The sequence below is a fragment of the Syngnathus floridae genome, chromosome 6 (assembly GCF_059516105.1).
Source record: "Syngnathus floridae isolate MCC-2025c chromosome 6, RoL_Sflo_1.0, whole genome shotgun sequence".
NCBI lineage: Eukaryota > Metazoa > Chordata > Actinopteri > Syngnathiformes > Syngnathidae > Syngnathus > Syngnathus floridae.
Window position 1 is genome coordinate 9,146,544 of NC_142418.1, and position 18,740 is coordinate 9,165,283.

The 18,740-nt window shown below is 40.7% G+C and overlaps 1 protein-coding gene across 3 annotated transcripts in view; it reads right to left on the minus strand.

Annotated features, from left to right (window-relative positions):
• fgd4a (FYVE, RhoGEF and PH domain containing 4a) overlaps positions 1 to 18,740 on the minus strand; it is a 37,355-nt gene that overhangs the window by 8,317 nt on the left and 10,298 nt on the right. For 2 of the 3 annotated variants that reach the window (XM_088378154.1, XM_088378152.1), the window contains exons 2-6: positions 11,546 to 11,629; positions 11,288 to 11,371; positions 3,952 to 4,104; positions 3,168 to 3,363; positions 276 to 702 (exon numbers count right to left, since the gene is read on the minus strand). In XM_088378154.1, coding sequence (XP_088234280.1) covers positions 276 to 702; positions 3,168 to 3,363; positions 3,952 to 4,104; positions 11,288 to 11,371; positions 11,546 to 11,629 — 944 coding nt within the window. Of the gene's footprint in view, positions 1 to 275; positions 703 to 3,167; positions 3,364 to 3,951; positions 4,105 to 11,287; positions 11,372 to 11,545; positions 11,630 to 15,111; positions 15,255 to 18,740 lie in introns of those variants that run through there. The other variant, XM_088378155.1, reaches the window with a different exon arrangement.

Below are 18,740 nucleotides of genomic sequence, written 5' to 3' on the forward strand. Positions count from 1 at the left end.
GACTTATACTGACGTGCGACGTGTATACATTAAAATTAAAGCCAGTTCCTTAGGCGTATGTTGGAACGCACCCACAGTTAGGGAACAGGGATTTTGAGAGCAAATCTGAGGTTTACTGTTCTTGGTCTGGAATTTTGTACAGTATTTTTTTAAAGCGACTCATACTCTCAGAGTCCAATGTAATAATAGCACTTTATATTGCAATCAATCATCATTACCATGAAGCAACGCTTACATGACACACACATGACTACAAACAGCAGTGTTGCACGCACCTTCTGCTCTGCGCTCGCCTCTTCTTTTGCATGTTCCTGTTTGGCTTCAGTTCCACTCTCCTCATTCTCATGGGAACTAACCGAACCAGTCCTGTCCGTGCGTGAACTCGAGTCCTCGTCCCTCCTGTTTGTGCGTCCCATATCTCCATCAATCAGCTCTGTACTGTCTATTCGCACTATTTCACCATTGCATGGCTTTTTCTCCTCCTCCTTGTCCTGCTCCATCTGCTCTAGCACCCCGTTAGCTGCGGGCATATGAGCATCCTGCACTTGGGATGACAAAGAGGCCACTTCGAATGTGGAGTGGTTCTCCTCAATCTTGGCCGCTTCCGTCAACTTGTGGGAGTTCCGGTTTGCGGCGGGGCTGCAGTTGGCTGACTTGTTGCTCTGTTTGAAAGACGAGCTGTCCCTCTTGTTGACCGTGTTGCTGCAAGAGCAAAGAAAAAGGAAGCCGATTAGGATCGTGAAAATGCAAAAAAGATGAGGAGGTCGGTACAGGAGCTCTTCGAGCTGACATTGTCAATCAGGAAGTGAGGGGGTGAGAAAGCGGAGAGCCTTTGCATGCAAGTTAAAAATAAAACTTGCACTGACTTCCAGACTTCTGTTGGTCTTGTGAGGTTGGTGTGAGGCATGGGAGGTGTGTGTGTGTGTGCATGTGTGTGTGTGTGTGTGTGAGGTACAGTAATGAGCAGGACAGGAGCAGCTCACTCCCCAGAGGTAAAAACTGTCCTAGTTCTGCACACCTGTCTTACAACTTACACATTTATTCCACTTGCTTTATAAGCACAAATCGGATGGGAAAAAATACATTGTGCCAAAAATAAACAGAACTACACATGCACAGCTGTTCTACATCCTGCATAGAGAGCAGCTGTTTCAAACGTGAGAGCCCTCCAAATAATTGTACGACTGCACTTAGCCTTATTTTCTCAAAATAAATGAGCGCTTTGTATTCGTGCTCGTCATTTCTATCTGTAAAGTAACAAACCATTACAGATATCCATCAACCAGATCAGAATTTTTGTTTCCATTTTCTAGGAGGCGGTCACCATTTCTCTGCAAGTCCGGCAGAAACAGGAAGCGTGTATAAATAGAGGAACAACACACTGGCGCAACTGCTTGTCCCCTGTTGCGTTTAAATATGAAACGTCATCACCCTTACCTCTCGGTGAGCAAGAAGTTACTGAATATTCCGCTTTGCGCACGCACGAAGTTCTTCACGCGGTTAAAGCCCAGCAAATGTTAGACGACATACATTAAGGCAGTTTTAAAAGCAGTCCGGGCAGGTCTCGTTGGCCACGTGGCCGCCTCGAAGCCGTTAAGTTCCATGTGAACCAGATTAGGACATTAGAAGGCTAATTCTGTTCACAGAAGCTGCGGGCCGCTGCCTCTTGTTGCGGGGCGTCTTGGGGACTAATCCCAGGAGTCCTGTTATGGTCCAGAGTGATAAGATTCTACTTTTTCTTTGGTCTAAAATAAAAGTCGGTTAAAAAAGTGACTCCTGGGGTCTATTGTTGGAGTCAGTGGAAGCATACTATTGATGAGCTTCTAGTAACATGTCTTTGCTTACCTTGAAAAAGGCGGTTATTCACAAAATGTAAACATTTTTGTTTCAAATAATATGACGACATCACAAAGGTGAATATGATAAAATGACAGATGAGAATGGTGCCGCCGAATGAGCCATACCTCTTCACCTTGGTTTTCATGTCCCGACACTGACTGCTCTCCCACAACTGAATGAGGAGGCGGGTGTGCCCTCGTCTTCTCAAATCAGCTTTCATCCCCTCACCAAAGACTGACCTGTAAATGTGTGCTAATCTCTTTCCCAGTTCTTCTCGGCGGCCTTGTCTGAACTACTATCAGTTGGAGCGCTTTGATGGCAGAACTTCTGCTTTCCATCCTTGACATATAGGAAATGTTGGGAAAGACGACGTCTTTCCGTTTGTGCCGCCTCAAGGTGTCAACGTTATTACGACAGCAAAGGTCTTGCTGCATTATTACGTACATTGAGGGGTACAATGTACTCTAAGTGCAAATTTCCTGTGTCCCAATATTTCCTCGGATTGTCGCACATCACGTAATGACCCTTTTAATTCAATCAATATATTGACAGTGGGAGAGTCGTGCCCTTTGCGACTCTTTTGTGATTGAGGGCCATTCAAATAAAATTGACTTGATGCGATCAACTGAAGCAACAATGTCCCACAAAATGTGTATGATACCTCAACTTGATAATTCAACTTTAGTTCTTGAGCACTTTATCAACAACCACAAGCTGTATATAAAACGTACAAGAAGACAATGGAAAAAAATAACAATACAATAATGACTAGTAACTAAATAAAATATTACTTTATAATTAAAATACACAAGACCTGCCTCATCAAGTTGCCTCTATTTTAACCCAAAGACTCACAAGACCCCCTCCTCTCTCTTTCTACAGTATTTATGCTCCAAAAACAAATTATTTTATTTCTTGTAAAGACTAAACAGTTTTTGTCAATTCAAAATGACCTCTGAATTGAGGACAAGTGCTTACTGTCTTTAAAAACACTGCAATCAATTCTACTGTTGACTCTTATCGAGGACAGTGAAACAATAGACAGTTAACCAATCAAAAATATTCATACTCAATAACATTGAAATCACCCTTTGGAAACTGAGTACTATTTAATGTTTTTCAGGGACTAACTATTATGTCCTCGTATGTGTGAGGACACTTGAAGAAATGAGGTGCAGCAGTTCAAGTGAAATCACGTATTCCCAGTAAGACAAATGTAACCATTGGAAGACTCTCCAATTTGTTCTTATCATGGGCAGAACATAGGCTTGGCCTATGCTTGCAGTTCCTATGCAGCAGAAGAGAGGAAAAGGCTCCTTAATTCCTACCTGTTCTCCTCAAATCGGCTGATGAGGTCTGATACTTTGGAGTGTTTGACTCTCACTCTCTCCCGGTTTGTCGCCCCCCTTCTTCCTCCACCTCCTCCCTCCTCCATCCCCGGTCTAAATTGGGGTTTCTGGTTGTGAGCCAGTGGGGATGAGAGCTCTGTCACCGGGCTCTGAAGGTATGCTGGCTTGGGAGGCACTAAGGACAAAATAAAAAATAAATAATACTGGATTTTGCTGAGAGCAGCGTATTTCCTGAGGGAGAAACCGCTGCAATGCACATTTAGGGCTAAGGGGGGCACTGTGGGCTACGTGGCATTTACTTTGGGCTTGGAGGAAACGCTCAATTAAACAATATGTTATGAGTAATGTGTTTCTCAGGGTTCACGTTTGAAGTGGAAATATTCAGCATGAATAACTGCTGCATAAGGAGTGTCTTATGTGACTTAGCTTTGCAGAATGATTAACCAGGAAACATAAAAGCGGGACAAAGGTCAACGTTCACCGGTCTCCTAACAACTTACATTATCAGATTCCTCTTTTCACCGCTTCCCCTCGCCGGGTGGGACATGAGCACTGCTAAACACTACACGGCGACTGATGTATGAATTACGATGGTGAAAATGCAATGAGAGGGATGTTGTGACACATAAAAATGGTAATGCTTAAAATGAAAACAATGACTTGACAAATTAGTCTGTCAGTGCATTGTTGATCGTGCCTTTTTCTAACCTCTAACTACAGAACATCTGATAAGTGCAGTCATTAGTCAGCCATCATTGCTTACCTGGCGGTTTGGTCTGTGACAGCGGCCTCTTGCCAGAACTCCTTCCATTGACGCCGGCCCGGCTTCTCTCGCTGCCCTCACTGCTTGCTCGAGTCAGACACACATGCACGCTGGATTTACTACTGTGCGGGCATGACGGACTACTATCTGCAGCTGTACAACACAAGGAGAAAGGAAGCATGGCCATTAAAATAGACACTCCCAGTATGATTGCATTTTGTCATGCCATGAATTTTTAGATGATTTTATTGCTCAGAAATATTTTACTTGTGTTGCATGCAAACTCAGGATACGGGTTTAGAGATGGTATTCGATACCACTTTTTTTTAAACTGATACCAGTACGAGTATTCATGTTTAAATACTCACCAATACCCATAGCAAGAACTGAAACCATTAATACGTAACTCTGAAAATGACCTTTCGGTCTTTCTGATGCACCTAAGGTTCACCATGTCAAACAGCCGCACTGGCACGAAATATTCAGAATGTCAGATCAATTTTTTTTCCATTTAATTATCGATGGCTGGTATCAGCATCCTTCACAAAGATACAATATCTTAAAATAAGCCATCAGTATCGGTCCCATACTGATGGCTGGTACGATCTCTCCTCTACAGGATTTAGACATCTTCAGATCAATTCAAACTGCAGTCATCAGCCCGAGATAATGGTTGAGCAGATTTAACTAATTGTCCAGCTGATGGTCCAGTGAGGTTCCCATCCAACCAGCTGGCCCCAGCTGGTGCAGCAGTGCTGTTTATTTAGCTAGACAACAGTGAGGTAATGGAGCGACGGACACAGACTGGCAGTGTTAACAGTAACCTTGATCTATTGCTCCGCTCTCTATCTCTCATGCACACAAATGCACATTCAAACACACACACACACATCCTTATATGGTCTAAAATGGTCTCATTGTTGAACATGGCATTTTCCATGTAAGGTGTTCACCTAAAGGTGGTGCGTGATTACCAAATAGTATCAATATTCTATATAGAGCTGGATTCAGAAATTAGAGTAGCTTTCTGCTTTCCTTGCTTTGCTTGTTTGGATAAACAGCATGTGCTGGATTATTTGTGGAAGCTGAATCTTAAAGCCTAAAAGTATCCAGGCCACAGAATGTCAAACAACTATCATTTGGGTCAGTCCTTTATCACTAAAGCTTGGAACATTTCCATGTGGAAATGAGGAAGGCTCCCGTCGGTATAAATCAGGCAAATTTTGTTTTAAATGGTGCAAGAATGTGGTAACTAAAATTGGGGGGGGGGGGGGGGGGGGGGTATTTGGGTAATTTCCCACAGCACACCTAATGACATATCATGGCGCATTAATTTAAAAAAATATATTGCATCTTTGGCACAGCTCAACTATAACAAGTTGACAAGTTTAGCACGTAGACATCCATAAAATAGTGTGTTGCACCTTTACACATATTTCTTAAATGTGTGTTTGTAAAACACGGTGGTAATCAGAGCAGCAAGCTTGTATTTTTTGCACACTAATCTCTGTCAATGTCTATGTCTAAAACAGAAAGAAAAAAAGCCACAGAATCCTATAGTCAGAGCCTATTTTTACAGGCTGACCGTAATTAAAGACAACAGCACTTGGCATCGTCTGAGTGGAAACAGCTCTATGCTAAGTTTAGGAGAGCAAACTCTAAAAAAAGCAGCTAAAAAATGACCGATCAATTCCGAAGACAGCCTCAGGAATTTGATTTACACTGTGCGCTTGCCCCTTCTTGCCTCCCACGGTCACATTAAGAGATCATGAGAAAACCTCCAGAAGATAAGCACCATTTTTTTCCCCCTATGCAGGATGCCATATAAAGCAGTAGCTAGGCTACAGGCTGTGTTTCAAAAAGCACTTTCACCCTTGAGGATGGCAGGGGGTGAGTCTGTCCCTGCCTGGAGGCTTGTTTTTAATGTGTATCATGCCAGTCTGCTCTGGAGCTGTAAGCCACACTGTAATGAGACGTTTGCCAAAACCATAGCTTTGCTACTGTGCACTCTTACAAATAAAAGAAACAGCAATGTAAATCAATGCAAAGTTTAAAGCACCAACTAAATAAAAGTAACGTAGACTTACTAAACAGCTTGGCAGTTCATGTTAAAGTAAAATGTTATGTTTTTGGTAAATCTGCATGTAGTATGTGACTTAATATATTGAAATGCAACTTGTCATGTTTTTGTGACACTTGACAGTATACTGTAACTAATAATAGCTCTCTGAGTTCTTTACCAAAACACTCGTGTTGCTCAGCTCGAGCAGCTTCTCATTAAAAGCATCCTGCCTTGAATGGTAGAGTGCACAGTAAATTAATACCAGCCAGAGGCATCGCCGCCCTGCAGAAACGCTTTGATTCACCTCCTTGGTTTGTGCCTCTGCAGGAATAAGCCCTGCTGGCTGAATCTGAGTCTTGTTAACTTGGGAAAATATAAACCACACAAAAAAAGCAAAGCATGTGCTAGACAGGGTGTTCTCGATTGTAAAAAATAATGATCCATGCGAATATTGTGCAAAAAACACAAACAAGTCAAACCAAACTTCACCTTGGTTTCTGAACTTGAGATTTAACAGCTACCATGACAACCGACCTGTTGCTTTTTGAAGATGTAACATGTATTTTTATATCCTGCCAAGTGCCTGAAGGCTTCTACTGCAACATGTGCATACAAAAAGAAATAACTTTGAAATGCTGATGTCCGGTCAATGCACAAAGTAGTTGAGAAAACTAATTGAGATTGAAACTACAGTGCCTCTGCTGGCTGCATCTATGTAGTGCACTCCATTTTATCTTAACCGCTTTAATGCAATGCAGACATGACATGTCAATTTCAGACCAGGTTCACTTCTGTATTTGTTTATTTCAGCCCTTTTGGGTTACTAACCACAGATGTGGTACCTAAACAGTGGCTAACGATGCAGTCCATTAACACAAAATGTGTAATTTGAATACACAGTGGATTGCAAAAGTTGATTCAAATCTTAATGGGATATTTGTTTACTGATGTTAACAGATGACACTGTACCACGTGAGAGCTCATTTGTTGAACCAATTGGTAAATGACATTGCGTAATGCAACTATAATTTCACAGTCATACTAATTGCATAGATAAAACAGGAATCACCACATGACCAACCAAACCCTCTGTAAGAATGCAAACCTTAATACAATTCACTATTACAAACTATAACATGGTGAGATGAATGAACCTTTACTACACTTGCTGGAAATCTGCTGAGACAAAATGTTAAAAACTAGAGACCTGATATACGAGATTGGCCTCGTTTCATCTCTCTAGCTCTACAGAAACAAACAAAAAAACAAACTTTTTGTTTTTGGGAAACAAAAAGCGCACCTGTATTTTTGCTCCCTTTGGCACTTGAAATGCACGCTTTGACCTCACGCCACGTCGTCTCACCACACTCGGACCACAAGGAATGTCACATTGTGCTGCTTGTTGATGGGCGAGCAAATTACACATGCATGCAACGTTAAGCAATGAAAATGGCTCGTGCACACATCGTATTAGAGACCTCGCACTATGTGTTACATCAGAGTTGAGGTAGAAAAGTCCAGCAAGAACCTAGAGTAGGTCAAAGATGGTGATCTCTGCAATTACGGGAGCAAAACACGCTTGGGAGCAAAGTGTTGAACAGGTGCTCTGCCTACGACTAAACATTTTCTCAAGATTGTGGAGTTCACTCACCCAGGTAGAGCAGGAAAAAGAAAAAAAATATCACTTTGTTGCCATGTGTATGTATCCTCAGTGAGCTGTTGTGTGTATCCCAAAATGCACCAAATTTTGGTGACTTGTTGATTCCAGTGCTGGCAGTTGCAGAATGACGCTCAGTGAAGAGACTTTGTTACAGACTCCTCCCTCCCTCCCTCCCTCCCTCCCACACCTTACATTTTACAAAAAGTGGCGCACACAGACACACACAGACACACACACACGCACACACAAAGTAAAGAGTGAAAAAAACAACTTGGTCAATCTTGTCTCTTATCGCATATCATCATTCTGGACCATTTAAAAACTCCACGGGAAAGAATGTTTTCATGCACAAACACACACGTGCATGCTTACACTCATCCACGCGTAATGTCTAGTCCCCAGGCCAATTACATGTGCAAACATAGCAAGCCAAAATAAACAAGACAATGCAAACAAAAGTGAGAAACAAGTTGGATGACAATGAAATGAAAATTCGGTTAAATAGGAATACAGCAAAGTGTCACCACCAGCTTGCTGCAACAGAGAAATGCAGGATTTCTATTACTTTATTAACAGTTAAAGTTACTTGATGCTTTGCTTTTTAGCCAAAGGTAAAAATGAGATGAGGAATTATCCGTCAGTGTAGTACCACGTTTCAACATTCTATAGCAGGGCGGTTTTCGAGAAGAGATGAAGCGTAATCAACAGAAAGAAGAATAGGAACACAGGCTCTCACATTTGGCCCTTTTCATTTTTGTTCTTCATTTTTGTGACTGTATTGTTGTATCTTCGGTCGTTGATGTTTCAAAATGACTGACATCTCTGCTCAATTCCCGTTAGTCCATTTTTGGTGTTTCGATTTAAGGTTAGCATTAAGATAGCAGACATTAATTAGATGAAATGATATGGTTGGGTTGAAAGTTGTGGTGTTTAAATACTAAACTTCAACTGGGAGTAATATACATCTTGAAATGAGTACATTGACCTCTTTTGGAGAATTGCAAGGGAGAGAGTGAGATTAGGTGCTAAGGAATAGTTAAAGTGTGTTCCAATAAATGTTTGTTTTCAAAACAAATGGGAGCAGTAAAACCACATATAAACAATCCTTAATGGTCTCTACATATTTACACCCAACACAGATGGGTCTGGAATGCATCCCCTGCAATAATAAGTATAAATACAAACCACAACCTACGACAGTATATTGTATGTATTGGTACTGCTTGATGGGGGTGGGCCAGCTCTCAATTGGTACCTGCAAACACATTGTTGTGAAAGCTCTGACATAACGCCATCTGAAATGGCTGTAACATCTGCGTTTATTTTGACCCCATTTATTTGTGTTTTCACAATGGGAAGCACAGCCATGATTTTTGCAGAGTGTTGGCAGCTCATAAAAAGTAGATACAGGCAGCCACGCACTGCATGATGTGAGTGAAGTGTTCAGTGGCATATCACCCAGTCTGTTGCTTTTAAGTGACAGTGCGATGTTGAGACATCAACAAAGCATGCAAAGAGCATTTAAGTGTGTTTGGCAAGAGGACCAGTTTGATCTTTGCATCTGTAGGGAGTAACAAAGGCAAGCGTGTGTGCAACCACCCGACTGCACATACCATTCGAAAAACATGCAAGCTGATGGAACACCATGTATTACATCTCTCTTTCAGCAAACTGGTCTTTGAATCACTTCCACTTGAGTAAATTCATTGGCAACGCCAAATGCGTTTAAATGAAATGCAAATTTCCCGAAACAAAAATCTTGCTGTGGATGACGAGTGTTGCTAGGCTGAATGTGACTCGATGGTGCTAAAAATAAACTGCCAGAAACAACCCTGTTGGGTGTCATTAAAACAGAGTGGAGATAAATCTAAACTAATGAGTTTAAGGCCTTGAACACTGATGCAAATCAGCATCACAGTAAAATGTTCACAAATAAACACACTCGCAATGACTGAAATTATTTTTAATGTTTTTTCTGGATTCACTTTCTACACATTTTGGCTTTTAACTGTAGTCACAAACTGATTTTTTTTGTCTGAACGTAAAAGTGGTTAAACGATAAGGGACACAGAATTTGCTGCTTTTCAGTTTCAGTGGTGAAATATTGCTGTAAGACATATGTACATACATGCATGTGTAATGGATCCACTATTTTACAACAAAGGATTTGAGGCAAACAACAAAATATACTCACACAAATATTTCAATACGATAGTTTGTTCATCCTGCATGCATGCCCAAATGCCCAAATGAAGAGTCAGACTCATTCACATGTATGATACAGTGCAAAATTTGGCAGCTCACTCTGTTTTGTCAAGGAGGAGCAACACAAAACTTGCATGGTGAGTTTGCGGCCGTGGGGAGGCGAAACTATGAGACTAAAGAGGCCATCACTAATTTTCACCAGTTTAAGTAGTACAACTTGTCTTGGTTTAAATTCAAAAGCATGTGCCACTCATTGACGCTGACGGTGACAACCCCTGCTGCTGATGTTGTCCATTATCACGTAAAACGCATCAAACCATTAGACACGTCCATTGGACCTGGTTTCTATCACTGTCAGATGCCCTACATCCCCCTGTGGGATTAGAGGGTGTGTGTCCCATCTGGCTTTATGTGAAGCTTTTGTTGTGTCCACCATAACTCTGTGTGTGTGCGTGTGTGTGTGTGTGTGTGCGTGTGTGTGTGTGTGCGCACACGTGCCTGTGTGTGTACCCCCGCGTGTGGTATAGAAAGTGTGGCAGAGCACCATTAGCAGCCGGCATGGGGGACTACTACCAGACCAGACTCTGTTCAGATTAACCCTGCTTCATTTTCTAATCCAGAAGGCAATATAAGATTAGATGCAGATAATGTCAGCATTGTAAGAAGCTACAACAGCAGGATCAAAATGAGGAAGAATTCAAGAAAAAAGAAGAAGCTGAACAAAAAGGTGAATGAGGCTATGAGAGGCAAAGACAGCAATGCACACCAGTTTGAGAGAGAGAGAGAGAGAGAGAGAAAGAGAAAAAGAGAGAGAAAGAGTGAAAGAAAGACGGACAGAGACCAAGAAAGAAAGAAAGAAAGAAAGAAAGAAAGAAAGAAAGAAAGAAAGAAAGAAAGAAAGAAAGAAATACAATCATATCTTCTTTCAAATGCCGGAAACGATGTCTTGTTGGAGAATATATTACGTCTTGCATGTTTGTGGGGTGTTGAAAATAGCTCGGTTTGAACTTTTATATAATGCATGGAGCAAGAGGAAGGCAGGGATAAACAAATGGACAGACCATGCTCTACAGAACTTGTAGTAACATAACATCCCACCAAATAATCAATGCGAACTGCAAACATTTACTCAACATCAAAAAGTACACCCCAACACATTTGTTTAAAAACCTTGAATTTTCTTTGAGGAGCAATATTTTCTACGGCATACTGTACTAAAGAACACTACCAGAAAGGTGAACCCTCAAAAGTGTTGCAAGCTAAATTTAAAAAAAAATTCTAGAAGGATTAAAAAAAAAAAAAAAGCTTTTCCCACATTTTGTGCCAGCCCGTTTAAATGGTCCTTTGATGTTGATAGCTGTCAATGTCAAAAAGATGGCTGCAAGGTGAGCGTGAGTAAAGCATCTTACCTGTGGAGGGTTCACTTTTCACAGTCACACAGCCTTCTTCATCAGCACACTTGGACTGGAAGCACACCACATCATCATTCCTCTCTGCAAACAGGTGACGGAATTCACAATTTCAATGATGCAAACTAGATTTCCTTACAGCATGAATACTGAAGGTAAAAAAAGACAAAAAACAATAAATCAATTGATTGAAATTGACCGTTTTCCCATGACATGAAAGATAGACAAATAAAAAGATGGCTGCAAGGTGAGTCTTACCTGTGGAGGGCTCAATTTTCACAGGCACGCAGGCTTCTTCATCAGCACACTTGGACTGGAAACACGCCACGTTATCGTTGCTCTCTGCAAGCACATGAGACGGAACCCGCAATTACAATGATTCAAACGAGATGACAGCATCACAGCACATCACATACACGTAAACAAATCAAATCCACAACCATCACATCGGAAAAATGTAAAGCTGGTGAGGCCCCTGTTAACTCCAACCATAACTTGTTTATTTGAAGAACACAAAGCAACAGTCTTTGGAGACAGAAACTAATTAGCCTGTCTGGGATATGTAGGGCATAGCCTATGGGGACAGCTAACAACAATTATACACAGCCCGTTAATATGCATAGAAAAGATTAAAGGGAAAATAGCAGTAAAAACAATGAGGACTCAAAGGAGTGTAAACCCCCACCCTGAAATCAGACATAACTCAGACAATAATGGACGAACACTCTCAATAGCAAGTAAAAAAAAAACTCAAAGAATCAAAGCTGCAAGCAATGCAAAGCAATAAACATGTAAGTGTGCACGCCACACACAAACCAATAAATCAGTTGTACATGTATGTAAACATACTCCACTGCGCTCCAGCTGACGCAGTGATGACTGTCACATTGCAGAAAGCCACAATGTGATGCTGACTGACTTCTTGACTCATCAGCCGTCACTCCGTGTTATCCTATGCTATATGACGGAATGTACTATATGATCATCATATAAGCTACAGCATACAGAGCTTTAACATTTCTAGAACTTCAATAGTGAATTGCGGATATGGAAATATGAAATAAACCAATGTTGCTTAGTCATCTTATGTTGCTAATTTTCTGCTGTCATATATTTTATGACAGCACAGGAGATGTGAACAAATATTTTGTTGATGTTTATTGTGTTTCCATTCTCACAATTTTTTTTATTATTGTAGAATTGCTGGATCATGGCATAATTGTTATCCTTGGTGGTTTCTCAGTTACTTTGACCTGCACTAAAACCTAGTCTTGAACTCAAAATCTTCTGTATGTGTAAATAATGACTCATCCATCCATTCACAGGACCCCATATTACATTATACCCGGCAATAGTCAAGATTCAATGCTTTATAATTATTGAATAAATGTGCTTTACAGTACTTGGAAATGTATGCGGAAAATCTCTTTAATTCTTTTTGACTAGTAATGAGGAAAATAAGTAGACGAAGGCTCAATCCCAATATATGGGTAGTATGCTCCTTTACATCTCATCTTGTCCCATCCCCCTAGAAATTCATGAGAACCAAGATTCTCCGTGAACTAGGGGTTGGGCCACAAAAAAGGGTGCATGACCCTAAAGCACGAAGACAGACCCCCGACTTCTCAAAACGACATGGCTTCTACCCTGTTTGCCCCCTCGGCAACAGGTGTCAACATTGGTATATAAAAATACAGGAGAAGCACATACATGCAAGTAATATTTATTGATTTTCATTGTAATGACACTTACGTTTGGCTTAGAAGTTCCGAAATGTGCTGTATAATTAAAGTTTTATTGTATTTTATATGACATATTCTGAGTTGAGTGCTACATCGGAGTAAAATAGTCTTCATGGCTCCAAATGATGACGTCATGAGTCTAGTATGTTCCCAATTCCCGGGGGGATTTTTTTTTTTTTAACCCTTTGTCTTCATTTCTCCAAAGAAGAGTAAGGGGATGGGACGAGACAAAGGTTTAGGGTTAAGAGGAAAGAATGGGATTGAGCCTAAGTCAAATACTGACCTACTACAGACAGAGGCTGTTACAAAACGTGTGTGTGTGTGTGTGTGTGTGTGTGTGTGTGTGTGTGTGTGTGTGTGTGTGTGTGTGTGTGTGTAGGTAAAGAAGGGGGTGTAATATTGTGGCTCAGGGATTAAACTAGAGCTTTCTCCATTTGCCATCTGGAGTCCTCATGACAGGCACCCTGCTGTTTACATGTGCACCCATAAACACACATGCTGTAAGTTTCTTTCTTATAACTATAAACATGTCAAAGCAGCTTACACATCCATATTCCTATTAGAACATTTGCATAAAGAACACACTAAGTGCGATACTGCCACCAGATGCTCGGCTGCGTGACCAACATCATCCCACTCCTATTATTTCATCAAGTGGGAAGTGTCACCATGTCAGTACTGAAAGGTGCATGGCGTGAAACCCGGAAAACAAAAAGGGTGTCCAGTGTGCCAAAATACAAATTGACAACATCTTTAGTTTCTAGAAAAGGAGGAGGACATTTAATGGCCAGCAAATGGCTTGCTTCAAAACATTCTCTCCATACTATCAACATCCTGTTTTCACATCTAGCAAGGTTTGGCTCACCTACTAGAAAAAAGGCCACGATAGACTGAACACAATTGGGTACAGGCAGGCAGACGCACAGGAGTAAATGCTGCTGACTGGTTGTGAAGGGAAACGGACATCAGATTAATCATTGCCGTTATGCAACCTTGAGCTGACTGTCAACCTTGATGAAATGATAACAGGGCTATGAGAAACACAAAACTGTTGAGGAAAAAAGTCTTCTCTTGTGGGAGGGAGATGACAAACATTACGCAAAATTACTCAAATTCAAACGTGTTGTTCCTCTTTTTTGTGAGTCAGTCATTCTGTATCACTGCCAGTAAACCATAGCAATTATGGACAATGATAGCTACAATACATACAGTCCCTTGCAAAAGTATTGGTACAACAAAGTCAATTCCTTTGTTTTTGTTGGAAACTGAAGACATTTTTCGTTTCAAATCAAAAGTTGAATATGAGACGAAAGTTCAGAATTCCAGCTTTTATTTCATTTCACTGTATGTACATTTATACGTGCTAAACAGCGCAAGACAGAGCACTTTTGGCTTGCGAGCAAAAGTATTGGAACTCAAGGTGGTTTAGACCGTCCCTGTTTTTGGCTTTGTGTTTAGTCTGTGAAAACTCTATTTGCTGTTAAGCAAGCATGAAGAGCTGTCCATTTTAAATCCGAGAGAAGATGGGAACTCAACCAGAGCTAACATCGGGAATGATCAATATTGTGGCGGCCGTGGCTCAGGCAGCAGTGTGGGTCGTTTAGAAACCGGAGGGTCGGCATTTCGAACCCAGCTCTGTCCAAGCCACGTGTCGTTACGTCCTTGGTCAAGACACTTAACACACCTTTCCTCAGAGACTACATATGAAAAATAGACTTTATAGCAATAATAAGTAACTACATACTTCTGCAATGTCATATTTTTACTTCATTCTCAAACAAATGGGAGTAAAACACCCTTATTATCTCCTGTGTTGAAATGCATGCTACTGCAAACCTGTTTTTCTGTGCTTTCCCCCTCCATAGCAACAAGCTGACATGGACAGAGTGAAGACTCTTTTCGTGACAACAGCTTTGTAATTCAACAGTACAAACGGGAACTCAGAGAACACTTTTAACATGGTTCTGACGTAAAAACAATGCAGCATGTGTGTATGGTTCCTACAATAAAACTCAAAAGCATCCACAATAAACTTCTAATCTGATCATCTCGTAAACTGTAAAAAAAAAAAGTCCACAGTACCTGAGCATACTTCCTTCCAGAACTGCAATGTTTTCCACATGGTTAATCCAACAATACTATCTAATTTGAATTACATATGGGCTTTTTCTTTTGAAAATAGACCAAATTTCAACTACAGGTTGACTTGACAGCTCGGTGACTTTATTTACCATAAGAGTACCTGCCCCGTCACTTCACAAACCGGTTTCCAAGAAACCAGGTATGATGAGGGAAAAAAGAGGAGGGCTTCAAAGGTTTCACAGTCACTGAGAATAAATTAAGGGCAATGCTAGGGTAGGATTCAGAAACAGATAAGGACACCAAAAGAACACCAAAGGATTGAAATCTCTGAGGTGCAGTGTATCACATACCTGAGAGATTATTCACAAGTGGAAAGAGGAAAATTTTGTTTAAAATACCTGAAATCACGCATTTCGTCCATTATCTACAAAATTATTTGTCCAGGAAAGTTGCCTCTCCAACGCAACTAAGCTAAACAACCACAATATCTAATTATATCAATAAATATGTGCGCCACCCAGATATGGAATCTACTTTAAATCAGTCCCAAACACAGAAATAGATCTTAATTTTTATTTACACACTACACATAATCTGACAAAAATGCATTTACGGACCGTGAAGAAGAAAATGCTACACACTGAAGCACTATCAACATAAAACAAGACCCCTACCCATAAAGCAGCATTTAGCATCTAAATGGAAATTATAGTGAAAAAGCTTAACGCTATGACTTTGCATTTGCAGAGCTTCCCCATATTACATTGACGGATTAAGGTATGTTGGGAACACATTTACATGCCAAGTCACACCCCTTTAATCACACCGCAGTTGATGTCGCTTAATAACGCGTGTCTTGCCTTTTCAAGGCTTTCAGACGAGACGTTAGTTATCGAATGGGACCAGATGTAGCCACGTCCTCACTCCGCTGCCCAGACAGAATTGACAATAACCAAAGACCTATGGGTCAGCCACATTCATAATTGAGTGAAAATTAAATGACCTTGTGGAGCTCGTGATGCGGCTCAAACAACCAGATGAGACCCTTTGTGTGGACAAAACATAATTAGTTGATTTCTCTCATCTACATAAAAACTGATTCTAGGCACCCTTCCAAAATCGTATACCAATTTGTCTATATTGGAAGGTCCTTAAAGCCAACTTGCAACACAGCTCGCAAGACCAAACAGAATATGCGTTTAGTTACAACGAAAACTAAGAAACAATTTCTGATGATTATTTTGCCACCAATATTCATTCAATCAGTTTCTATACTGCTTTTGCCAGTCAGTTGTAGGGCAAACATGGACAAATGAAAGGAAAGTGAACCCCATCAGTGACCTGCCACCACCATGTGTAGGTATACCATTTTTCCCCTAAATCTTTTGTTTGTGGCAGAAATAATAAACATTGCACATGCCTGACTCTGAACATTAAAACACAACCGCATTACAGTGGATGAATGCTTTGATGCCGGGATTATGTGCATGCCGGAGATGTTCCTGAGAAGAATGCACAAAGAGCAGCAAGAATTTTATTGGTATCATACAGCAGCTCCAGGAAATTATAATGTAGAGCATGTGGTGGAACTGACAATTGTATAGCTGCGACTGCAACTGGGTTAAAATTAAGCCAACCACCAGCCTCGTGAAGTGTATCTAAAGCAGATACTGGCCATCTCATCTCATCGATGGCCGCCAGCATACACACGACTCAGCAAAACAACAAACTCCTTAGCAGAGTTAAAATGTGTACCTCGTGGTCTTTTTTGTAATTTAAAAAGATAATTTAAAGGATAATATAGTACAAATGTGTAAAAAGAGGATGTAGATAGCAGACTGATAAATGAGCAAAGAGAAAAAGTTTATTGTGAGAATTGGTAGGCAACATTGGTTCTCAGTCTCTATTAATACTTTCCCCTTTTTCATTGTGCCTCTTCTGTCACCCCTTGCTCCCTCCCCTGTGACCTACCAGTCTATTGCGGAAAACACATAACAGCCACCCGGCGGCAGCATCTAAATGTGTCAATCAATAGATTGTTCGACCAATCAGCACTCCTCGCTGGGCCCAAGCAGACTTCTCATGAAATAAACAAGAGCTTATAATCACGGTCAGCACTTTCATGGCAAGCTAGACTACAAAGGTGAAATGGACAGTCAATGTTAAATACAATGTGATAATAACTGATCAAGCAGATTCTACGCCGTCATTTCTTTTTTAAGCCTTTTTTCCATTGACATCCCAAAATAGCCCTTAAAGTTCCATCTATGAAGCAAAAGTACTTCCTGAGTTTAAAACCTCTCCAAAAATAACCTCATGAGAAATTCTTACAAACCATACCCTTCTATTGGTCATTTGGTGATGGTCTGAGTTCAGTGGAGACTAAAAGTCATCAAGCCACTGTCATGAGCGGAGGAGGTGTGGATGACATCTTTGAAAGTTTCATGAGGACATGGTGTAATCATACTTTCACAGTGGCTGACACCGACTGTTCTTTTTTTAGCTTTACACTGAGTGACTAGGGCTTTTCCACACACACACCTTTGACCTTCAATAAGTGATGAAAAACATACATTTCACACATTAATGTCACTGAACCAATATAAATGAGGTTGAGTAAGAGGAATGCCTGTGAATAATGTTTTGCTTAAGTACTAAATTGTACATCGTCATAGCAAAGCTCCTTCATATTGTATGTCTGAATGTTGTCAGTGCTGAATTGCAAATGGCACTAATCAGATTTCACTTGATGCATAATGCATGAAGTAAATAGGGCAACTAGTAAATGTAGTGCCTCATCAAACAGCGCAGAAAGAACTCAAACAAGATCATTGTGCCCAGCAGGATTCTTGTGCCGAGTATGAATGAGTCTCTCTGACAAGAAGCTCTGGAGCCTACATTCTCAGCAACATTCTCAGCACTGAACTGGAATGCGCAGACAAGTTTTCTGCAGAAAGTCGAGCCTGAAGCAACAACACACTGAAAGATACGTATATAGAAAGAGGAATGAAAACCATTTTACCCATTAGAAAGCAGCTCCTTTTAGAGGAAATGCAAACAAATTTGTTTTATTCCGCATGTGTCAAGTTGTGAAGTGTAATTTATTGTAAGACCACTTTGGTGTTATTTCGGTGGTGAGTTGGATATTTTTGTTCTGAATGAAAAGTACATTTTGTTTTGATTATAATATTCTGACCTGACCTGCCTTGATAAATGAAACTTTGAACACAGCACAAAAATGTCTTTGAGGCCCTTTAGGAAAGTATGTACGTATTTGAGCGACAAAGTGCAGGTCCTATATTGCTAACAACGATGCTCCACAGTACAACCCAAATGCTTTTGAAACAGCTTTGAAAATGTTATTCTCTGTCTCAAAACCTGCCCCCGCCCACACAAATGCCACATTTCATCTGACACCTCGTGGTAGAATAAGGTGTCAAACGGAATCAACATTTCTGGTTGGTGTCAGCAGAAAGACAAACCACTGTACAAAGAGAACAAAACAGCAACTTGACTCACTGCCAATAAAGGAGCCAGCGCCTTTGCATTGGGCATGACATAGCATTTTATTTTTACTTTGGCCATTACAGAAAGAGGAAGGTGAAAAAACATTTATAACATCCTTAACT